General features: G+C 46.7%; 1 protein-coding gene across 2 annotated transcripts in view; it reads right to left on the bottom strand.

The window, feature by feature from the left end:
* Positions 1-24,998, bottom strand: part of dnah5l (dynein, axonemal, heavy chain 5 like) — a 493,661-nt gene that overhangs the window by 246,541 nt on the left and 222,122 nt on the right. For both annotated transcript variants that reach the window (XM_038797876.1, XM_038797875.1), the window contains exons 34-41: positions 21,025-21,153; positions 16,210-16,409; positions 15,362-15,515; positions 11,594-11,860; positions 9,174-9,302; positions 7,218-7,433; positions 2,332-2,478; positions 2,071-2,243 (exon numbers count right to left, since the gene is read on the bottom strand). In XM_038797876.1, coding sequence (XP_038653804.1) covers positions 2,071-2,243; positions 2,332-2,478; positions 7,218-7,433; positions 9,174-9,302; positions 11,594-11,860; positions 15,362-15,515; positions 16,210-16,409; positions 21,025-21,153 — 1,415 coding nt within the window. The remainder of the gene's footprint in view (positions 1-2,070; positions 2,244-2,331; positions 2,479-7,217; positions 7,434-9,173; positions 9,303-11,593; positions 11,861-15,361; positions 15,516-16,209; positions 16,410-21,024; positions 21,154-24,998) is intronic.

Below are 24,998 nucleotides of genomic sequence, written 5' to 3'. Positions count from 1 at the left end.
GATTCCTCAACCCTACCCACACATATTCTATGCCTTCTGCTCCTATATCGCTCCTTGCGATCGATTTAACTTCATTCCTTACTAAAATTGCGACCCCACCCCCTTTGCCCATCTGCCTGTCCTTTCGATAGGACATCTATCCTTGGATATTTAGATCCCAGCCCTGATCTCCTTGCAGCCACGTCTCTTTGATGCCCACAACATTGTACCGGCCAATTTCAATGTGCGCAACAAGCTCATTTACCTTGTTCCATATACTGCATACATTAAGGTACAATACCCTCAGTCCTGCATTGACCACCTCCCTTCTCACACTTGTCACCTTTTTTGCTCTGCCTGAGGGAGATGTTGTTATCTTGGGCAGGATTCTCCCCTACCCGGCGGGGTGGGGGGTCCCAGCGGGATGGAGTGGCGTGAACCACTCCGGCGTCGGACCACCCCAAAGGTGGGGAGGTCTCCGCACCTTTAGGGACCAAGCCCTAACCTTGAGGGGCTAGGCCCGCGCTGGAGTGGTTGGAGCCCCGCCGGCCGGCGGGAACGGCCTTTGACACCACGCCAGCCGGGGCCGAAGGGACTATGGCGAACGCAGAATGAAAAGAGTGCCCCCACGGCACAGGTCCACCCGCCGATCGGTGGGCCCCGATCGCGGGCCAGGCCACCGTGGGGGCACCGCCCGGGGCCAGATCGCCCCGCACCCCCCCCCAGGACCCCGGAGCCCGCCCACGCCGCCTGGTCCCGCCGGTAAGGTTTGATTCACGCCGGTCCAGCCGGCGCGACAGGGGCGGGACTTCGGCCCATTGCGGGCCGGAGAATTGCTGTTGGGGGGGGGGGCGCCAACACGCACGGTGCGATTCCCGCCCCCGCCGAATCTCTGGCGCCGGAGACTTCAGGAGACGGCGGGGGCGGGATTCATGCCGGCCCCCGCCGATTCTCCGAACCGGCGGGGGATCGGAGAATCCCGCCCCTTATGTGAAGGTTGACGAAATAGAGATGTTTAAAGTTATTAAATGGCTTCGATAGAATGGACAGAGAGTACTTCCATGCGTGGGGAAGAGCAAAAATAGATCAATATGAGATTGTCACAAATAAATCAATTTGGGCTTTAGAAGGAACACCTGTAGCCAGAGAGTGGTGAGAACTTGAAACTCACTACCACAAGGAGTGGTTGAGGCAAATAGTATTTTAAGGGCAAGCTGGACAGGCATATGAGAGAGAAGGGAATTGAAGATTATCCTGATTAAAAAAACTAAGAAGGATAGGAGGAGCCACAATTGCAGTATAAATTCATGATGTGGAGATGCCGGCGTTGGACTGGGGTGAGCACAGTAAGAAATCTTACAACACCAGGTTAAAGTCCAACAGGTTTGTTTCAAACACGAGCTTTCGGAGCACAGCTCCTTCCTCAGGTGAATGGACCTGAATGGTTCCGAAAGCTCATGTTTGAAACAAATCTGTTGGACTTTAACCTGGTGTTGTAAGACTTCTTATAGTATAAATTCAAGAATGGACTATTTAAGTTGAATGACCTGTTTCTCTGCTGTATGTGCTCCACACGTTTACGTGATTTCAGTTTGTCATAATTGTGTTTCATCATACAATAAATGTGGAAGTCTTGTTGCGCAGTGGGTAACATCCCACCCTCTCAGCCAGAAGTTCTGGATTCGAGTCCCACCCCAGGACTTGATGCTCAAGGAAGTTGCATTCATAATGCAACCAAACGGGTTGAGTGTCAACCTGCAAAATCATTCCAATAGCAGGCGGTAAGAGGGGAGAGAAAGTCCTGGTCAGATATGCTGCTTGATGTGGATGGTGCCCCCTCAAGCTATAAGCCTCTGGTGACAAGCTCTCAACTGTTCCAGGAAATAAATTGCTCTGGGAACGGATGGAAGCATGCCTTGTGCACCACTAGGTGCACGCGATGAAACAACAATATAACGTCCATTTATTCTGGTTGCTCGTTCAGGTTTTAGCAGTTGCTTACTACTAGTGTATAGTAAATAATAAAATTAACTGCATCAATAAATTCTAGATTGTACAGAATATTACACAATGTGCTAATGAGTTTCTTACCTGTCAGTTAATGGCGTTATCACAAGTCGATCTGTACAGCCTAAGTATTCATTGCAATAGTTGAACTCAACATCTGTGATCTGAATAACACATTTATCTGTGTCCTCTATGAAGTAAAACCGAGACTGTTTTTGCCATTCAAAGTCAGATGTGGACTTAATGTTCATGCGAACCTAGTGCAATATTAGAAGCAAATATTAGAAGTATATACATCCTGCAGCATGCTTTGTGAGCACGTGTTTTGAATATGCTATTACATACCAAATCATCAAAAATGTCTTTCTGGTGTACATGGATGGTGATAAGTGTTTCGTATTTTGTTCGTTCCATTTTTGTTAGTTCGCGGGTTGTCATGTCAATCAAATCATTAAGCATATCCATAAATGTCTGATTCGTTGTTTGCATGATCTGCATCAAACAAATACTTCATGTTACATGCTTTGCATTGGTTTAATCTTACACCATAGCAGAAATCCAAAAAATCTATCTCACATAATAATAACTTTTCTGCAGCAGTCTAAACGTTTTGTTTGATGAATGTTTGAACAGACACAAAAATAGATGAATGATATGATAGGGTAATATATCCAGTAAAATGTGAGCAAATGATGTGGATATTTCTCAATCTTAAAAAAATTATTTGATTTTGTACTTCTCTCGTGTTGTTACTGTTTTTTTCTTCTCTCCCTTTGTGATTTGTGTGTGTGTGCCCTTCCCTCCGATATAGATATATATATCATATCCTGTATACATAACGGCAAATATACTCTGTTCAAAAATCCAATACAAAACATTTATTTTTAAAAATGCATTCATTCATTGGACATGGATGTTGCTGACAAGGCCAGCATGTATTGCTCATCCCATGCCTTTGAGAAGGTGAGCTACCACTTTGAATTATGGCAATCAATGTGGTGAAAGTATGCCTAGAGTGCTATTAAGTAGAGATCCCAGGATTTTGACCCAGTAGCGATCAATGTACAGCAACATATTTCTAAGTCAGTGTGGTATCTGAGCTGGAAGATAATTGGTGATGATGTTTCAATGTGCCTGCTGCCCTTGTCCTTCTAAGTTTTTTTTTAACCAAAAAAAAGATATTTTCTAAGACGGTATGTCAGTATTAAGGTGGGTGAGACATTATTACAACTCATCATTTTTTTTTTGTTATTTAAGTTCCATACATGCATCTAATCTGAAAGGAGTCCGTGTTTGAGCGTGTCTAGCACTGGATGAGGGAAAGAAGGAGCTATGTGCATGTTGGCAGCAGCAGAGCCGGGGTGGGAGTGAGGGGTGAGGAAGCTGTCTATCAGCTCATGTCTGGGGAAGGCTCTGTATGAGTCTCTGCCCATCTTCATACTGTCCAGGTATTCCTGCTGTGACACAGCCAGCACCGAGGCGAGGATTTCATCATCTTCCCAATCAGCCAAGCCTGGAGCTCACGGCAATGGCGGCTTTCCTTGGACGTGCGCCACGGCACTGCCGGGCGGCGAGGACTTCACAACACCATCTGGGTGGAAGTCGGGATGTTCCAGCGATGAAGCATTGTCCTTCTAAGTTAAAGAAACCGTAGGTTCAGGAGGTGCTGTCGAACAAGCGTGGCTGAGTTGATGCAGTGCATCTTGTAAATGGTACACACTGCAGTCATGTTGAACCAATGGTGGAGAGAGTGAAGGTTTAAACTGAGAAACACAAATTCCCTTCTGTCTGAAATGCTAAATTAATATATAAGTATGTGAAAATTATAATATAATTCTTTAGAAATAAAAGTAAAACTAATTTATCAAATAGCACAAAAATGCTTGATCTAAGTAGATTAATCTTTGAGATAGATTTAAAAGTCTATGGAAATCTCAAATAGACATATCGGGTTTAACAAATTAACAAGTATTTCATTTTTGTGTTCGCTAAGAATTTTAGCAGCAAATTAAATCTGCTTATTCTTCACCTGCATATACCAAAATAACGCTATTTCCCAGGACCTGCTACCCAAGAAGCAATGATAGGGGGACAGATTTCCCTTCATTATTTCTGAGTATGGTGGAAACGTGAGCAAGAGGGACTGTAACAGGAGCCTGCCCAATTTTCTCTCTATTTAAATCAGTGGATAAAAAGTTAGGCAGAATCTAATATGGGGATTAATCAAAAGCCGCCTTTTCTTTTATGCCAGATGATCCCATGTGCGCAAAAGCGGATATGTGGAGACCTGCCATAGAAATTCCAGGTTTAGCTGGTTTGGGGAAACAACCAAGTTTCTCTGAATTTTCAAGTTGGAATGAAACATTATATTCTGCCAGATTGTCAAAGAGAATGACTGCCCGATGATCATTGCCGATGCAAAAATAGGATGACATGACTAATGTAGCACCGCTGTTTAAGAAGGGAGGGAGGCAGAAGATGGGAAATTATAGGCCGGTTAGCCTGAATTCAGTCATTGGTAAGATTTTAGAGTCCATTATTAAAGATGAAATCACGGAGTACTTGGAAGTGCATGATAAAATAGGACTGAGTCAGCACGGCTTTGTCAAGGGGAAGTCATATCTGGCAAATCTGTTAGAGTTCTTTGAGGAAGTAACAAGGAAGTTAGACAAAGGAGAACCAGTTGACGTGATTTATTTAGATTTCCAAAAGGCCTTCCATAGGAGACTGTTAAATAACTTAAGAGCCTATGGTGTTAAGGCTAAGATCCTGGCATGGATAGAGGATTGGCTGCCTGGCAGAAGGCAGATAGTGGGGATAAAGGGGTCTTTTTCAGGATGGCAGCTGGTGATTAGTGGTGTGCCTTAAGGGTTGGAGCTGAGACCAACCACAACTTTTCACAATATACATTAACGATCTGAAAGAAGGAACTGAAATCTGAAACTAAAACAGAAAATTCTGGATAATCCTATCAGGTCTGACAGCATCTGTGGAGAGAGAACGGAGCTAAAGCTTGGAGTCTGGATGACTCTTTGTCAAAACTGTTGCTAAGTTTGCAGATGATACAAAGATCTGTAGAGGGACACGTAGTATTGAGGAAGCAGGCGGGCTGCAGAAGGACTTGGACAGGCTAGGAGAGTGGGCAAAGAAATGGCAGATGGAATTCAATGTGGAAATGTGTGAGGTTATGCACTTTGGAAGGAGAAATGGAGGCATAGACTATTTTCTAAATGGGCAGATGCTTAGGAAATCAGAAGCACAAAGGGATTTGGGAATCCATGTTCATGATTCTCTTAAAATTAACGTGCAGGTTCAGTCGGCAGTTAGGAAGACAAATGCAATGTTAGCATTCATGTCAAGAGGGCTAGAATGCAAGACCAGGGATGTACTTCTGTATAAGGCTCTGGTCAGACCCCATTTGGAGTATTGTGAGCAGTTTTAGGCCCCATATCTAAGGAAGGATGTGCTGGTTTTGGAAAGGGTCCAGAGGAGCTTCACAAAAATGATCCCTGGAATGAAGAGCTTGACGTATGAGTAACAGTTGAGGACTCTGGGTCTGTACTCATTGGAGTTTAGAAGGCTGAGGGGGGATCTTATTGAAACTTACAGGATACGGTGAGGCCTGGATAGAGTGGACGTGGAGAGGATGTATCCACTTGTAGGAAAAACTAGAAGCAGAGGACACAGTCTCAGACTAAAGGAACGATCCTATAAAACAGAGATGAGGAGGAACTTCTTCAGCCAGAGAGTGGTGAATCTGTGCAACTCTTTGCCGCAGAAGGCTGTGAAGGCCAAATCACTGAGTGTCTTTAAGACAGAGATAAATAGGTTCTTGATTAATGAGGGGCTATGGGGTTATGGGAAGAAGGCAAGAGAATGGGGATGAGAAAATATCAGCTATGATTGAATGGTGGAGCAGACCCGATGGGCTGAGTGGCCTAATTCTGCTCATATGTCTTATGGTCTTATGGTCTATGGACATTTAAACTGTTGTAGAAACAATGAAGACTGGCCATGTGAATTACAAAATTATTTTTCCTCCAATGGACTGCTTCAATATCTGGGAATTTGAAAATGGAATTGATGTAATGAAAATGAGGTTTGTTATGTTTTATGGCTGTGTCTTAAATTTTGAGGTATATGAAGGGGTCACGTGACCTGTTACTTTAATTTCTTCCACCAATCTGTTTTTCCCTCACCATTGTCTCCCCTTCCCCCACTCCACCCCACGAAGGTCATCTGTTCCCTGTTCCTAGTTGTCCTTTGACACATTGATTCCCCCTATTCTACCATTAACACATTCTGACCTCTTAATGTGCTACTATCAACACCCTTCTTAGCCATGATCACCACTATTTATATTCCCTTTGTCTTTTTGTCCACAACATCTTTGTCAATCTCCACCTATCACTGGCCCTCTATCCAGCCTTACTGCTCCTCGCCCCTCCCCCCCCCCCCCCCCCCACCACAGCAATATAAATCTGACCCTATTTCCAGTTCTCTCCAGCTTTGACAAAGAGTCATCCAGACTCCAAGCGTTAGCTCCGTTCTCTCTCCACAGATGCTGTCAGACCTGATGGGATTATCCAAAATTTTCAGTTTTTGTTTCAGATTTCAGCATCTGCAGTAATTTTCTTTTATCTGAGGTCTTCCTGACAAGACCGGAGGAAGGATAAGTGCTCTGAAAGCTAGTGTTTGAAACAAACATGTTGGACTTTAACCTGGTGTTGTAAGACTTCTTACTCTGCTCACTTACTGACAACAGGCCTGGATGACCTGACTATTAAAGATTAAATGGAGGCCCAGGTTGTTTTGTTGGAAAGTAGTTTTAAGGTGTTCACACTTGGGAGACAATGGCCGCAGCATCTGTATTTACTGTTGTTAGACTGCGAGTCTCCAAAATCCCAGGAAGGCATTGAGAATGTTGGATTGTAAATTATTAACTTTAATCTGTCCTTTTACTTCCAAGCTGGAATAGAGTTTGGGTCTAAAGAATAGCTCATCAGCATTTCTACCCGGATACAAAGCCCATGTGATTTATGATGCATGGCGGTGGGCTTTGCGAGGGAAAAGGTTTCTATGATGTTCCTGAAAACTCACAAACACAGGAAATGTGCCAGAATCTGGGAGAGACTGAGCAGCTCGAAACAAAAGGTCTCTATAGTTCACCACTTAGAAATGTGGGTGGGCTTGAAAAGACCATACGTGAGGATTTAAATAATGGGCATTACCTTTTTATCAACTTTGGCATTATTTAAAGCTTCTTCTGAGTTTCTCGTCCAGATCATCTGAATACCCAGCAAACCTATCTGTGCAGGGAACATGGCCTGAAACTCATATAGTTTGATCTCCTTATCAGTGATAGCTATTGATGCCTGGCGGATAATACTGTGAATTGTCTTTCTGACCCCAGACAGGAGTTGCGCCAGCCAGACTTCCACGTTGCCCTAAAAGGTGAGATAATTAAAATAAATTAAAAATCATGGCAATAGATAAGATTTAAAGCACAGGTTACATAAAACATTGCACAGCAGAAATCAATCTACGCAATAATTGTCCAAAATGAAATGCAAGTTGCATTATGACAAACCTCAACAGGTACATTTTCAAGATCTTTATTTTTCAACACGTTCATGTGAGACAATAAATTAAACTGTACACTTCATTTCCAATAAAGTGTGGGAATGAACAAATAAAGCACTCAAAAATAATCCATAATCCATGGCAGAACAATAATCAGAAAAGCCAGTAGAATGTTGAACTATGGAGCCAACAAAAAAAGGAAGTTGAAATCTGAAATCGAACTCTACAATGCTCTGCTTTCCTTGAGACACAATTCAAGTGCTGAAGACAATGCACAGAAAATGCATGAAGCTGATCCGTAACACTTTGGACACTAGGGTGCTCCATTGGATCAAGGGTCAGTGTGGACTTGGTGGGCCGAATGGCCTCCTTCTGCACTGTAGGGATTCTCTGATTCACGGACTTGTGGCTTAGCCCAGGAGGTTTCTGAGAAGTGACCATATAGAGGCTTTAAAATAATTAATGCAATGGAAAAAGAAAACCAAGAATATATTACTTAAATTTGGAGAGTAGAATTTGGAAACACACGTTCTAACTAGTATAAGGTAAATTTCAGGACAGATATCAGGAAATTTTTCATCACAGAAAAAATGATTAACATGGAGAATTGACTCCTGGAACCAAATTTTCATTTCAGGAGTGGGAACTCACCAGTCAGAATATTTCTAGGTCCCAACCCTTCACTGCATCAATGTCAGTGGCATGACACAACTTTCAAAGTGTCTGCCACTAATTAGTCCAGAACTGGGTTTCTCACCCAATTATGGGTACAGGCATGGGTAGGAGGCAGGGCTAGGCATGGAGGGATCATTTAAAAGGCAAAGGGCAGCCATAAATGAGTTTTCCATTGCCTTTGCAAATGAATGAGCAGGAAGAGCAGAGGGCCATCTCCAGGTAGTGTCACATTTTTATGATACTTCCCTTGATGCCCTGTGGTGAACAGGAGAACTGTGCTCTTCCCTCCATCTGGAAAAAGAGATAAAGCAAGCCAGCAGTCTCACCTTCCTCTCAAAGTCGAAACACCCTCTCCTCACAAATTTAAACCTCTCAGCTCTACCGATGGAAACCTTGTTGCATGAGCAACTGGGTTTTAATCTCTCATTTTAAGAAACCTTTTCACACTACAGGCATAAGCATGTATAGCCCCTTGCTGTGCTCCTGACAACTATGCTCAAATATGTCCCAGAGCCTCCGTGTTCACTACGTTTGTCATTTGAAAATTGCTAACTGTTGCTTCTCATATCCCTGATGATCTTTGCAATGAGCTCAACAAATAATTACTTTGAGGTGTGCAGGTTTCTGGCTCCCGTCTTCCCTTCCTTTGAAAACCTAATCACATCACTGAGGCATCAGGAGCCAGTAGCCCCTTCTGAGTGTGTGTTTTTCTGGGCCCACCTGCACCTCAATTCGATCCCATGGGGGACTGAAATTCAGCCCTGGATGCAGGAAGGAGTGATAAAACATAGAATTAATAACAAGCAACTCGTGACTGCAATGGGGAGCATTTTAAGGTCTTTCTGAAAGGGTGAGCTGAGAAGGGCTGACTATTTTTTTCACCTATAATTGTCCTGCAATCCATTTTGAACTGCCCCATGTTTTCTTACCTGGGCTGTAATTGATTCATTGAGGTCAACTGTTTCTCCCTCCTGAGATTCAAAGCGGAGGATCTGGTCGTAATTTGTTTCGTTGAACCCCACTCTATTCACATTGTCAAAAAGACTGAGCAGGTGAGCCTGAAACAGTCAAAATGTTTTCTTTTAATATGTCTCAAATTAATTCAATCATTCATGTGTGCTCTGCCTGAAGGCAGGTGCTTGGCTCATTTTCTGCTGATGCTACATCCTGAGCAGTTCTCCTTCTGTGGTGGTTTGCCGCTGTCTTCTTCTCTCAGGGGGTAGGTCGAGGGCGCAGATCCCAAATTTAGATCAGCTTGAACAGGAATTGAACCCACACTGTTGACTTTATTCTATACCACACAGCAGCCATCTAGCCAACTGAGAAAACCAGCCCTCGTGTCTAAAACATTTTTAATATTTATGTCAAACATAATTTTACAATACATTTTCAGTATGTTTCAAAATGATTCAGAATTCTCCATTTCCGAATGTAATATTTTCCTCCTATATTTGTAACTTTGACTGTGATCATATGGGTTGTCAGTACATTTAGGTAGATATTAGGGTTCAAAACCTCCTCCATGTTCCGCAGATCTTCCACCATTACTGGAAAACCACGGGCAGGATTCTCCGACTCCCTGCCAGGCCGGAGAATCGGCGGGGGGACGGCGTGAATTGCCCCCCCCCCCCCCCCCCCCCCGCCGCCCGATTCTCCGGTTCCAGTTTTTCGGCAGGGGCGGGAATGGCGTCGGGCCAGTCGGGGGCCGTTGGCAGCGCCCCCCACCCCTCCCACCCCGGTCCGGTGATTCCTTGGGGGGCGCGGGGGGATCTGGCCCCGGGGAAGGCCCCCACGGTGGCCTGGCCTGCAATCGGGGCCCACCAATTCGCGGGTGGGCCTGTGCCGTGGGGGCACTCTTTCCTTCTGCACCGGCCGGTGTAACGGTCCGCCATGGCCGGTGCGGCGAAGAACTCCCTTCGCATGCGCTGGGGTGACGCCAGCACACGTTTGCACTCCCGCGCATGCGCTGACCGGTGGAGGCCCTTCAGCACTGATTGGCGCAGCGCCAACCCCACCGGCGCCGGCCCAGCCCCTGAAGGTGCAGAGCATCCGCATGTCTGGGCGGCCTGATGCCGGAGCGGTTCACGCTACTCCTCGGTGCCGGTACGGCCCACCCCGCCGGGTAGTGGAGAATCCCGCCCCAGGAGTATACCTCATAATACCTAGATATAGCTCTTGGATCAGGGTATTGAATTTGATGAGCAGCCATGATCATAATGATTCGAAGGGCCGAATGGCCTACTCCTACATCTATTTTGTATGTATGTTTCTAAGTATGTTTCTTTGAAATGCGACCAAGACCAGGTTGCACTGGCTTCTGACATTTCCTGAAGGTTTCACATTTACCTTAAAGTGACAGAAAATCAGTTGGTCTTAAAAAAGCAATTTGACAGCTGAAAGCAGTGCCAGGCGCAGAAACTCTACACCAATAGTTAAAACTCCATAGGCGTACTAGGAAGGTACCTCAGTATACCAATGGAACCCAGCTTTCCAAGTGTAAGACAGTGGCCGCCAAAGGAATGCCTGTGTGTGCCCTGGGTGGAGGTAATGACGTCAAAAGAAGGCAGAGCAAATAAAACGTTGAGCATAACTGTGCTCTTGCTCGTAACTGAGTAAATATTTTTCCTCGTATTCTAATTATCCTCGTGAGAAACTGCCTGCATAAAATAAACAAGTCGGAGTCGTGATATTGGAAATATATAACCGCAAGTTTATAATCTGCACAGAAACAAGGAGCGGGATTCTCCGACACCCGCCGGGTCGGAGAATCGCCCGGGGCCGGCATCAATCCCGCCCCCGCCGTGGCCCCAATTCTCCACTGCCCGAGATTTGGCGGGGGCGGGAATCGCGCCGCGCCGGTCGGCGGGTCCCCCACGGCGATTCTCCGGCCTGTGATGGGCCGAAGTCCCGCCGCTGACAACCCTCTCCCGCGAATGGGAATCAAAACACCTACCTGACCAGCGGGATTGGCGGCATGGGCGGGTGCCAGGGTCCTGGGGGGGTGCGCGGGCCCATCTGACCCCGGGGGGTGCCCCCACGGTGGCCTGGCCCGCGATCGGGGCCCACCGATCGGAGGGCGGGCCTGTGCCATGAGGGCACTCTTTTTCTTCTGCCTTCACCATGGTCTTCACCATGGCGGAGGCGGAAGAGACCCCCTCCCCTGCGCATGCGCCGGGATGACGTCAGCAGCCGCTGACGCTCCGGCGCATGCACTGAGACTTCCGCACCTTTGAGGCGGCCTGACGCCGGAGTGGTTCACGCCGCTCCAACACGCCGGGAACCCCCACCCCTCCGGGTAGGGGAGAATCCCAGCCAAGAGATCCCAGAGATCAGATTAAAATAGTTTTACCTGTATAGTGTGCGAGTCAGAGGCTTGACCAAGGATTTCCAGCAGAGCAGGGTCAGAAACAAAGAAAAATCTGGGAAATAAAAGTCGTTTCTTTTCCAAGTACCCTGTAAGCGATTTCTGGCACATCTCTAGCTGCTCCAGTAAATGTGGTAAAAGCTGAGCTAAAGTCTCGTCGCCTACACAGCACTGCACAATGTTTGTATTATCATGAGCTCTCTGCATGATCTTCTGCCATGATTTATCAATGTTCTGAAATCTTTTGGCCTCCTAATTAGAGAAAAAGATTTAGTTTTAACTAAAATAATTACAACCAAGCTTCTTTGAAAAAATAAATTCAGAGTGCCCATTTATTTTTTTCCAATTAAGGGGCAATTTAGTGTGGCCAATCCCCCACATCTTTGGGTCGTGGGGGTGAAAACCGCGCAGACACGGGGAGAACGTGCAAACTCCCGGGACCGGGATCGAACCCAGGTCCTCAGCACTGTAGGCAGCAGTGCTAACCCACTGTGCCACCATGCCGTTCTATTATAAGCAAGCTACAGATCATAATATTTCATTTTTAAATGTTTTATTTGAAGACTTTTTTTTCAATTAGACCATAAAATCTAATAGAATACAAAAAATGTGCTTCTGCTTTCTGAAGCAATTCCCCATTTAGAAAATAGTCTATGCGGTTCCAGCGGTTCCAGCACAGACCCCTGAGGCAGACCACTAGTCACCGGCTGCCATCCTGAAAAAGACCCCTTTATCCCCACTCTCTGCCTTCTGCCAGTCAGCCAATCCTCTATCCATGCCAGGATCTTACCCTGAACACCACGAGCTCTTAACTTATTTAACAGTCTCCTATGCAGCACCTTGTCAAAGGCCTTCTGGAAATCTAAATAAATCTGTCCTCTGGTTCTCCTTTGTCTAACTTGCTTGTTACCTCCTCAAAGAACTCTAACAGATTTGCCAGACACGACCTCCCTTTGACAAAGCCGTGCTGACTCAGTCCTATTTTACCATGCACTTCCAAGTGCTTCGCGATTTCATCTTTAATAACAGACTCTAGAATCTTACAAATGACCGAAATCAGGCTAACCGATCTATAATTTCCCGTCTTCTGCCTCCCTCCCTTCTTAAACAGCGGTGTTACATTAGCCACCTACCAGTCCTCTGAGACCCTTCCTGCCTCCAGTGATTCCTGAAAGATCACCACCAATGCCTCCACAATTTCCTCAGCTAACTCTTTTAGGACCCTGGGGTGTAGTCCATCCGGTCCAGGTGACTTATCCACCTTCAGACCTTTCAGTTTCCCTAGAACCTTCTCCTTAGTAATGGCCACTGCACTCACCTCTGCCCCCTGGTTCACCTGGAGCTCTAGCATCCCACTGGTGTCTTCCACCGTGAAGATTGATGCAAAGTAACTATTCAGTTCATCTTTCATTTGTTTCCTATTATTCAGGCGTAATGCCGAAGATTTTGGGGGTAGAAGTAGCCTCAGGTCTGGAGATGGCAATATTAGGAGTGTCGGAGGATCCAAGAATACAGGTGGGGAGAAAGGCTGACTCCTTGGCCTCCGTGATATCCCAGAGACAGATTTTGTTGTGCTGGCGAGACTCAGAGCTGCCAAAGGCGGGAGTATGGGTGAGTGATTTGGAAAAAATTAAGTTTGCCATTCAAGCAGTGGAGGAGCGGGTCAACTTGAGGTGGAAGCTGTTTATTATCAACTTCATATTGAGTCGTTAGCAGGGTTGGGGTGGGTAGATGTTTACTTTTTGTTTGGAGCGGTGCGGCGACAGGTTGGAAAAGGGAGGCGGGTACCAGGGTGGCAGCGAGATGAGTGGGGCTGTTGCTGGAGGGAATATATGGAGGGGGAGGGGTTTGTTACCATTGCCACAGTTGGCTTTAGTATTTTTGTGATTATGTATATATTTAAAATGCCTTCAATTTTTAAATGACTTTGATGAAGGGTCTGCAGGTATAGTTTCTAAAGTTGTTGAAGACTCAAAGAAAGATAGGAAAGTAAGTTGTGAAGAGGACATAAGGAGGCTACAAAGTGCTATAGACCGGTTAGGTTTGTAGGCAAAGTTCTGACAAATGGAGTGTAATATGGGAGAAGGTGAAATTGCCCATCGTGGCAGGATATAAAACAATCATATTAACTAAATGATGAGAGATTGCAGAGTCCTGGGATGCAGAGGGGTCTGCATGTCCTCTTAAATGAATCACAAAAGGTTAGTATGCAGGTACAGCAAGTAATTAGGAAAGCTAATAGAATGTTACTGTTGTTGCCTGGGAATTGACTACAAATGTAGGGAGATAGTGGGCAGGATTCTCCGATCCCCCCGCCGGGTCGGAGAATTGCCGGGGGGCGGCGTGAATCCCGCCCCGCCGCACTGACGCTGGCTGCCGAATTCTCCGGCTCCAGTTTTCAGGCGGGGGCAGAGATCGTGCCGCGCCGGTCGGGGGCCGTTGGCAGCGGCACCCCCGGCAATTCTCCAGGCCCCGATGGGCTGTGTGGCCGCCCATTTTCGGCCAGTCCCACCGGAGTGGATTAGATATGGTCCATACTGGCAAGACCTGGCTTGAAGGGCGGCTAGCGGAGCCCACTGGGGGACGCGGGGGGATCTGGCCCCGGGGAGGGGCCCCCTCCGTGGCCTGACCCACGATCGGAGCCCTCTGACCTGAGGGCAGGCCTGTGCCGTGGGGTCACTCTTTCCCTCCGTGCCGGCCTGTGTAAGGCTCCGCCATGGCCAGTGCGGAGAAGAAACCCCCTGCGTATGCGCAGGAAACACGCCAGCGGTTCTGCGCATGCGCCAACTTACGCCGGCCGGCGGAGACCCTTCGGCGGCGGTTGTCACGGCGTCAACCCCTCCAGCGCCGGCCTAGTCCCGGAAGTGCAGAGGATTCCACAACTTCTGGGCAGCTCAACGCCGGAGTGGTTCATGCTGCTCTTTGGCGCCAGTATGGGCCGCCCCGCAGATTCCGGGAGAATCCCGGCCAATGCCTCAGTTATACAGGGGATTGGTGGCACCACATCTGGATTACTCTGGACAGTGTTGGTCTCCTTATTTAAGGAAGGATGCAAATGCATTGGAAGTTGTTCAGAGAAGGTTTACTCAATTAACAGTTGGAATGGAAGGGCTGACTTATGAGGAACGGTTGGACCAGCTAGGTTTATATACACTGGGATTTAGAAGAATAAAAGGTGACTTGATTGAAACATATAAGATCCTGAGAGGTCTTGACAGGTTGGATGTAGAAATAATGCTTCCTTTTGTGTGAGAACCGAGAACTAGAGGTCACAGAGATTCACAATCCTCTGAGAGAGAAAAATTCTCTTCACCTCTGTCTTAAACGGGCGACCCCTATTATTAAAGACAGAAATTAGGGGAATTTCTTCCTCTCAGAGGATCGTAAATCTTTGGAACTCTCTTCCTGAAAAGGTGATGGAAGCAAAGTCTTTGAAAACTTTTTAGATAGAGCTAGATAGATTCTTGATAAGCAAGGGGGTAGGCAGGCATGTGGAGTTGAGGTCACAATCAGATCAGCCATGATCGTATTAAATGGTGGAGCAGGCTCGACGGGCCGAATGGTCTACTCCTGCTCCTAAACCTTATGTCGTATGTAAGAATAATCAGCATTAGCCAATCATGTTCTTTGCAAATGGTCAAAACTTACTTGACCCCAATCATTTTAGACGACAATTGCAAAGACAGCAGAATTGTAATTTTGAAAGCGCTGTGTGGAATTCTCAAAATGTTTACTTTCTCAGAGTATACAAACCTGCGGCAGTTGTTTGGCAATATCTCCACCAACAAACACGGCTTCCAGGTAAATCCAAAGGTTCTGAACTGTGAGCCAGTTTTCAATTATTTCTGTGGTATTTGAGAGCTTCTGCACCCACTGTTGAATAGTGGGTTTGAATGGCGCATTATACCTAGCAGCAAAGGAACCACACATCTTTGAGAAACTCATTCACAGCAAAAGAAATGCTTCAACATTAAAATAGTAAATATTTTTACCATTTATGTTTCTAACTTTTCCTTTGTGCCCCTTGTTAAAATAAAACAAGTTGACTGGGCAAATTCTATCCATTTCCTTCATAATTTTGAAAATGTCAAAAGAAGCTTCATTTGGAAAACAAGTTAAAAGTGTTTTGCTCCCCTGAGGGTTTCACCTAAATGTGCTAAATGCAACAGACCAGGAGAAGGAAATGCTCAGAGTCATTGCGATGACCTAAGTAGAGGTGTTGAGTTGTAGTTGGATGACTCAGCCACAGGCATGAGCAATGACATGGAACAATTATATTCAAACCTTTAATCTTTGAATAGATAATTAAACCTGAAGCCAAATACGAACTGTAGCATTCTTCAGTAGAAATAACTGCATATTTTAAAACATCTATCACATTTTCCAACCTAAAGTAAATAACAGAAAGGTTATTACAATATTTCAGTGAATGAGTACAAGAAAATTATTTAACAGCTGTATTTCAATATTTTAATTGAAAGATATTTACATACCGTTTGATCTTCATCTTTATGTTTCAGTCAGGTGAAACCTTTAACCAATTTATGATTCAATTCCATTATTGTATGCATTACAAAAAATATACACTATTATCCAATTACCTGTTACTCATTAATGAGCCAAGTATCATCAGACTGTCCTCCATTAGTGCAATATTCTCTGTGGTATCTGATCCTTTCAGGAGCAACTCACCCCTCATCTTGAATGGGGCAAAAGTAAGGACATGTCCACTCCATTCATTAATTACAGCTTTCAGTTTTGCTTCAATATCCTTTTCCTTTCCAGCACTAATACAAATGTCCTAGAAAACATATTTATTTATTTAGTAGCTGGTGCATTACATTCATTGTAATGTCTATTAAAATTTGATCTTGTTTATAGTAAGATTATTTGTATTTATTCTCAGAATATGGGCATTAATGGCAAGGCTGAGATTTGTTGGTAGTCAGCCTTCTTTCTGAACAACGGCAGATTTGTCTAGGTACAGTTGCATGGCTTGTTAAGCTTTGGATAATTATTTGTAGAGAAAAGGGCCGGGATTCTCCCCTACCTGGCGGGGCGGGGGGTCCCGGCGTAGCGGAGTGGCGCCAACCACTCCGGCGTCGGGCCTCCCCAAAGGTGTGGAATTCTCCGCACTTTTGGGGGCTTAGGCCCGCTCCGGAGTGGTTGGTGCACCGCCGACTGGCGCCAAAACCGGCGCCAACGGCCTTTGACGCCCACCGCCCGGGCTGGCCGAAAGGCCTTCGCCGGTTCGCGCATGCGCCGGTGCGTCAGCTGCCGCTGACGTCACCACCGGCACATGCGCGGTAGGGGGGTTCTCTTCCGCCTCCGCCATGGTGGAGGCCGTGGTGGCGGCGGAAGAAAAAGAGTGCCCCACGGCACTGGCCCGCCTGCCGATTGGTGGGCTCCGATCGCGGGCCAGGCCACCGTGGGGGCACCCCCCAGGGTCCGATCGCCCCGCGCCCCCCCCAGGACCCCAGGAGCCCGCTCACGCCACCAATCCCGGCGCCACCAGAGGTGGTTCAAACCTCGGCGGCGGGAGAGGCCTCCCAGCGGCGGGACTTCGGCCCATTGCGGGCCAGAGAATCGCCGCAGGGGGCTCGCCGCTCGACGTGGCGCGATTCCCGCACCCGCCAATTCCTGGGTGGTGGAGAATTCTGGCCACGGCAGGGGCGGGATTTTCGCCGGCCCCGGGCGATTCTCTGACCCTGCGGGGGGTCGGAGAATTTCACCCAAGGTTAGCACGATTATTGGAAAGGGGCTTTGGGAGGAGGGTTGAGGCAGGAGGGGGTGGGGTCGGTGAGACTAGCAGAAATCTGAAGGTTTCATGTTTTCCATTACTGACACCATCTTTTTATTTCCAAATTTTTTAAACCAAATTATAATTCTAAAATTCTCATGGGACTTGAACTCAAATTCTCTGGATTATTAGTCTAGATTTGTAGAACGCTAGTCCGGTAAACACTAGTCTGTGAAAGCACGTGACCGCTTGGCCGTCCCATTCAGCCCCCTCATGTGACCCACCTGTTTGGTGGCTGCCCACCCCCTTCCCTGCCGATCAACCATATCCCACTTTAGGACTGAACCCGACCATGTCACGCGATCCTCCAAGCCCACATTCGGATGTCCACCATCACCACTCCTTTTCCAACTGTGTCACACCAACCACACCCTTGACAGCACCCCTTTCCCCCCTCTCCCAACAAGATAACAGACCCATTCCCCTCCCCTACACCAACTACCTGACCACCCTAAGCTGTGCTTCCATTAACTAGCCTGCCCAGCCAGCAAAGCAGCCGCCACCCAAGCCTCACAACCTCCTAAACCCCCAGATCCCCCTCCCCCCCTCCCTCCATCCACATTCCCTCAGGAAACAAAGAAACAGAAAAAGGTGCACTTTATAGTCACCAACCACCACGCCACCAAGCCCAACAAAACATTTCAAAGGAGAAATGGTTCTCCAACAATCACCAAAAGAAATCACCTCTTCACACCTACTCCAAAGTTCACTGGTCCTCCTTTCCTTGCCAGTACACTGTCTCTCAAAAACTCCATCACCTCCTCTAGTGTACCAAAATAATAATAATGTTTATATCACAAGTAGGCTTACATTAACACTGCAATGAAGTTACTGTAAAAAGCCCCTAGTCGCCCACATTTTGGTGCCTTGTGGGAGGAAACTAGAGCACCCAGAGGAAACCCACGCAGACACGGGGAGAACGTGCAGACTCTGCACAGACAGTGACCCAAGCCGTGAATCGAACCTGAGACCCTGGAGTTGGAAAGTCACCCAGAGGTGGGCTGGTCCAGAGCTCCAAACTTCACTCCCTTCTTGAAGAGGGCAGCCTTGACCCGGTTAAACCCAGGCCTCCTCTTGGCCAGTTCTGTGCCCAGGTTTCGATATATCCGTAGCTCGTTATCCTCCCATGTGCACTTCCTCTCTGCCCCGCCCAAAGAAGAATCTTCTCTTTGTCCAAGAAGCGGTGCAACCGCACCCCCATTGCCCTTGGTGGCTCGCCCACCTGTGGCCTCCTCATCAGCGCCCTGTGCATTCAGTCGACTCCAGAGACCAATCAAAGGCCCCCTCCATCAGCTTTTCCAGCATCTTGGCCACATACGTGCTGGCTTCCACTCCTTCAATGCCTTTGGGAATCCCCACGATCCACAGGTTTTGCCTTCTGAAGTGTTCTAAAGATACTCCACTTTCTCCTTCAGCCTCTTATGGGTCTCCCACATCACCCCCATCTCGGCTGCCACCGAGGCGACCTGTTCCTCGTGCTCCTCCAAGATCTCCTGCACTTTTTGGATCGCCTGGCCCTGGGACTCCAGCCTCTGCTCTACACGGTCAATCCCTGCTTTGAGCGGCTCTACCACCAATTCTAAGTCCTGCAGGCATCCCTTCTCTGCTGTCTGAACTCCTCATTTAAGAAGTCCACCAGCTGCTCCATTGACCACTGGGCGGACAGAACAGGCCCTTTTCTCTCTGCCATCTTGGCCTGTGGCTCACAAAGATTATCCTGCTCCATCAGCTCCCTTCTTCTCGATCCACTCCTAGTTCTTTCAAAGATCCATCCACCAGCCACACCAGAGGAGTTACACTCAGACTCCTACACCTCTTTCCATCCAAAACTACACCCCTCAAATGGGGAAAGGATTGAAAAATTCCACTTTGAGCAGGATCTACGAAATGTGCAACCGCTCACTCCATGGACGCCGCCGGAAGTCCACACATTTATAGGGTTGTAGGAATAATAGATTTTTTCAAAAAAAGACTGGTGAATGGGTGTTTTTTTCTGAGTAGTTCAACACATTGTTACTAGATTGTTTATTCGGTCTATACACAGTGTATACTGGGTGAATGAGCATTGAAGGTAGGAGGAGCCACTGGGGTGGATAGGGGGCATGACTTGGCATGAGGGCTATAAGGGGACATGGGGTGGTATGAGTTGGCATGGAGAGGGCATGGAAGATGCATGGGGCATGGATAAGACTTTTGAATCTGACTTTGAAAAGGTTCCCAGGTCCCAACTATAGTTCTCGACTTCTCCGACAGACTGTGAACCACAAAACATTGAGATGTTGGCCTGGCTCCATGAAAACTGAGGTGGGATAGGAGATGCATACCCTCCAAATAGAGCCAGCAAACTTGAATTGCAGGCTAACCAGATGCACCAACTTCCCACGACCATATACCTATCTGCGTCTGCATCTCATTAATCTTCATAGCTATGCTCAGCGCATTCACATATATGCACAGTATCCTAATTTAAACTTTATTACATTCCCTCTTTGTGACAGACAAGCGAGCTGTTCTGCGAATTACTAACTATGGAAACAGACAAAAGTATACCTTAGTGCAAATGAAGAGAATTGGAATTGAAATGCATTTTTCCCCTTATGTTGAACCCTCCTAATAGCTTATTGTTTCCTACTCTAGTAATATCAGTTTCCCCGAATTTTCTTAGCTCCTCTGCACTCTTCTCTAGTATTAACTCCTGGTTCCCACACTACTATTTAGTTTCAACTCTCCCCAATAGGGCAGCAACAAGTCACCCCAGAAGGAAACCAATCCCGGCTCTGTTTACATGCAACCAGTCCAGCCTGTACAGGTCCCATCTCCCCTAAAGCTGATTCCCTATGTCCCAATGATCTATAGCCCTCCCTCCTGTACTATCTTTCCAGGATTCATCTGCTCTATCCTCCTATTTTTCTCCTCAGTTGCGCATGGTACCAGGATGCATCTGGAGATTACTAGTTTTGACATCTTGCTCGAATTTTCTACCTAGCTCCTAAATTTTGACTTTAGGACCACATCCCTCTTTATAACTATGTTGTTGATACTGATGTGGACCACGAACACTGGCAGTTCACAGTCTCCACTCAAGTTGCTCTGCAGCCATTCAGTGACATCCTTGACATATAATCCTGGATTCACTTCTACGGCTGCAGAAATGCTTATTTGTTTCCCTAACCATCATGGGACTCCTAGTAGTGAATTGATAAACTTGTAGTTAAATCATTTGTTGAGGGAGAACAAAGGAATCAGTCCATGAAAAACAATCGCCAGTAAATAAAGAAAAATCCTTTACAAATAAACTGATGTTATCATGTGACACAGTTTAAGTTTTAAATGACATTACAAGCTAAATTTACTTCTGCTTATCAAGTCAATTAAGATTCTATTTTGCCAAAATTATTAACACTTTTTAACTTAGGTTGATTCCTTTCCCATGAACTTTGTTTGTAATAAAACTACATTTGCTGGCATAATATAATTGCCGTGAAGAAACCTACTTTGTAAAGTTTCCTGCCTCTCACTAGCAAATTATAGAATAAATCAAAATTAGTGTCTTAACCAGGTTTGCTTTTTTGCTGCTTTTGAAAGAAAGTAAAGAGATAGATAATTAGCACCTTACCTCAATGTCTTCTTTATATTTTAATAACGGAGCTTCTGTTATGTTTTTGAGACAAAACTGATCAGATTCAACATCAAAAGTATGACCTGTGACCTGTGCAATCCTTTCCCAGTGTCTTAGCATCATAGCCTGCAGAACAGGAAAGAAATACACAATAATTGTAATAAGGTGTTTATAAAGTAAAGTCGCCATAATCCCAGATGCCCATAGGTTGCTTTCCCCTTTGAAGGGACCATAAGACCATAGGAGCAGAATTAGGCCACTCAGCCTATCGAGTCTGCTCCGCCGTTCAATCATGGCTGATATTTTCTCCTCCCCATTCTCCTGCCTTCTTTCCCTTAACCTCTGATCCCCTTATTAATCATGAACCTATCTATCTCTGTCTTAAAGACACTCAGTGATTTGGCCTCCACAGCCTTCTGCGGCAAAGAGTTCCACATATTTACCACCCTCTGGCTGAAGAAATTCCTCCTCATCTCTGTTTTAAAGGATCGTCCCTTTGGTCTGAGATGGTGTCGTCTGGTTCTAATTTCTCCTACAAGTAGAAACATCCTCTTCACGTCCACTCTATCCAGGCCTCGCAGTATCCTGTAAGTTTCAATAAGATCCCCCCTCATCCTTCTAAACTCCAATGAGTACAGACCCAAAGTCCTCACCCGTTCCTCATATGACAAGTTCTTCGTTTGAGGGATCATTCTTGTGAACCTCCTCTGGACCGTTTCCAAGGCCAGCACATTCTTCCTTAGATACGGGGCCCAAAACTGCTCACATACTCCATCCAAATGGGGTCTGACCAGAGCCTTATACAGCCTCAGAAGTATCTCCCTGTTCTAGTATTCTAGCCCTCTCGACATGAATGCTAACATTGCATTTGCCTTCTTAATTGCTGACTGAACCTGCACATTAACCTTAAGAGAATCGTGAACAAGGACTCCCAAGTCCCTTTGTGCTTCTGATTTCCTAAGCATCTGCCCATTTAGAAAATAGTGTATGCCTAGATTCCTCCTTCCAAAGTGCATGACCTCACACTTTTCCACATTGTATTTCATTTGCCACTTCATTGCCCTCTCTCCTAGCTTGTCCAAATCCTTCTGCAGCCCCCTTGCTTCCTCAATACTACCTGTCTCTCTACAGATCTTTGTATCTGTATTTGGGTGGGGGGGAGGGGGCCTTAATGAATAACCTCAGCCTGTATGGAAATTGAACCCATGGTGTTGGCTTTTTTCTGCATCACGAACCAACTGTCCAGCCAATGAGCTAAACTGGCCCCAAAACGAATATCAGGAGTGGGATTTGAACTCACGCCTCAAGAGGAGACTGCAACTTGAATGCAGCACCTTAGACCACTAGGCCATCCCGAGCCACATTTCAGGGTGGAATTTTACCAGCCTTATGGTGATAGGCTGGGAGGCAAGAAAGCATGGGCGTGATGCCCCAAATCTTCCCTTCACCATACCATATTGTCTGCTGTGACAAAGTTGGAAGATAGCTGACAACCCAGAAGCCAACTGAGCCACTTAAGTGGCTAATTAAGGACCACATACCTTTGGGCGTGCCGGCTGCCACATGGGAAGATCAGTGATTTGAACCTTATGGCCTCCCACAGGACCATGCAGGTGGATCCTCTATTATGTGCAATCCCTGACCCATCATTCACGGGACTTCTGCCGCTTCCAAAAAAATATGAAAACTAGCAAAAACCAGTTATTTAGCTACCCTACAGTGAATGTGAAACAAATAGCTGAGTCAAGGGCTGGATTTTCTTACAGCATCCCATCCCTTACAGCTGGGGTAGAGATGGCAAATATGGTAAAATTGGGCAGGAAGGCCTAATGCCACCCCAAGTTTAATTTTCCTTCGAACTCAACACAGGAAAGCAAGAGTCAGGAGCAGGTGAAGGCACAATGGCATGCCAAGCCTGCTACACCTTTTAGCATGGTCAGAGCTGATCCTGGGCTTCAATGATACTTTCCCGTCTGTTTGATACCCTGAGACCAAAAATCCGTCTATCTCAACCTCAAATAAAATCAATGATGAAACATCCACATCCTGAGAATTACAGATTCATAACCCTTTGAGTAAATAAATCTCTCTCCTAAATGACTTTGCACAGAAACTGTCTCCTTGTTCTAGATTGCCCAGCCAGTGGAAACAACCTCTCAGAATCTGTCCTGTCAAACCCTTAATGATCTTGAACGTTTCAGTGAGATTACCTTTCATTCTTCTAAACTACCGAGATTACAGACCTAGTTTACACAACCTCTCATCATAGCAGAAATCTATCTTTGCAGGGACCAATCTAATGAACATTTGCTGTACTGTCTGCAACGTAAGTAGTGTTAATGTAAGCATACTTGTAACAATAAAGATTATTATTACCAAAATTGCATAGAGTATTCCAGGTGTGGTTTCAACAAAGCCCTGTAGAATTTTAGTACGATATCTTTATTCTTGTATTCTAATGCCCTTCCAATAAAAGACAACATGCCATTTGCTTTCTTAATTGCTTGCTGTACCTGCTTGTTCGAGTTTTGCATTCATTGTATGAGTACACCCAAGTCCCTTTCAATATCAGGGCAATTGCCCATTTGAAGTTGGAACTTCCCAAACAATTGGCATGTAATCCTCACCTGAGTTCCGGAGCACATCTTTGAGTTCCCCAGAGTTCAGATGTTACAGGGGTAAGTGTAACATCCGCCTCCGGCTCCACCTCCCAGGGGCCGGATAAAAGGTGACGTCCTGTGGGCGGCGCTCAGTGAGCACTCATCTCTCCGGCTGGCGAAGTTCTCTGTTTATTAAAGCCTTCGTTTTACGAGTACACTTCCTCGTGTCATAATTGAGGGTATATCAATTTAATACACAGATTACGATAGGATGGATAGCAATCTCAAGCCAGAAAAGCTCGACCTGGATGCACGTACGGCGAAAGCCAAAGAAATTTTTGAACACTGGCTTCGTTGTTTTGAGGCCTACCTGGACTCCTCGGCAGACCCCGTCGCCGAGCCTCGCAAGCTGCGCCTACTCCATACCCGGGTAAGCCACAGAATCTCCAGCCTGGTCGAGAAGGCAGCCAACTACAGCAGGGTGATCAAGATTCTGAGGAAGCGTTTCGTAAAACCCATCAATGAGGTACATGCACGGCATCTGCTCTCTACACGCCGGCAGCGCTCAGGGGAATCACTGGACGAGTACTTGGAAAAGCTCACCATGCTCGCTAGAAACTGTAACCATCAAGATGTGACTGCGGAGGTCCACATGAACCTACACATTCGCGACGCCCATGTGTCTGGAATCCAATCGAACTATATTAGGCAGCGACTCCTAGAAAATGGGGCGATAGATCTGCAGCAAACGGTAATGCTCGCCACCTCCCTGGAGGTGGCCTACCAGAACCTCGGCACGTATCCGCGAATCCTGCGAGTCCCTCTCGGCCTTCCCCAGACACGGCCACGCCACGGGCCTGCGCCGCGCAGCAACCTGCCGAGACCGGGGGCACACCGTGCTTTTTCTGTGGGCAGGGCCAGCATCCACGACAGCGCTGCCCGGCATGTTCCGCGACCTGTAGCGACTGCGGAAAGCACGGGCATTTCATGAGGTTTCTGCCTGACCAGGCCCAAGGCACAGAAACAAAACCCCAACAGGCCCGAAAATCGAGCTCACAGCCCCGCAGGCCCTGCAACACGGCTGCGCGTCGGCCGGACACGTCCCTTTCTGATGAGTCATCGGCCTCGTGCGAGTCATGGGGCGGCCATCTTGGTGGCGGCCATCTTCTAAACCTGACACATGCGACCGACGGGGACGGCCATTTTGTAACTCCAACTCAGCAGAAGACTCAGACTACCCACAGCTGGGAGCAATCACTCTCAGCCAGTCACGGCCAAAGCACCTGCGGAACTTTGTCCAGATCAACGGGCATGACACTCCCTGCTTTTTCAACTCCGGGAGCACGGAGAGCTTCATGAACCCAGAAACGG

The sequence above is a fragment of the Scyliorhinus canicula genome, chromosome 5 (assembly GCF_902713615.1).
Source record: "Scyliorhinus canicula chromosome 5, sScyCan1.1, whole genome shotgun sequence".
Lineage (NCBI taxonomy): Eukaryota > Metazoa > Chordata > Chondrichthyes > Carcharhiniformes > Scyliorhinidae > Scyliorhinus > Scyliorhinus canicula.
Note: the sequence above shows the minus strand (reverse complement) of the source record. Positions and strands in the feature narration are given on the sequence as shown.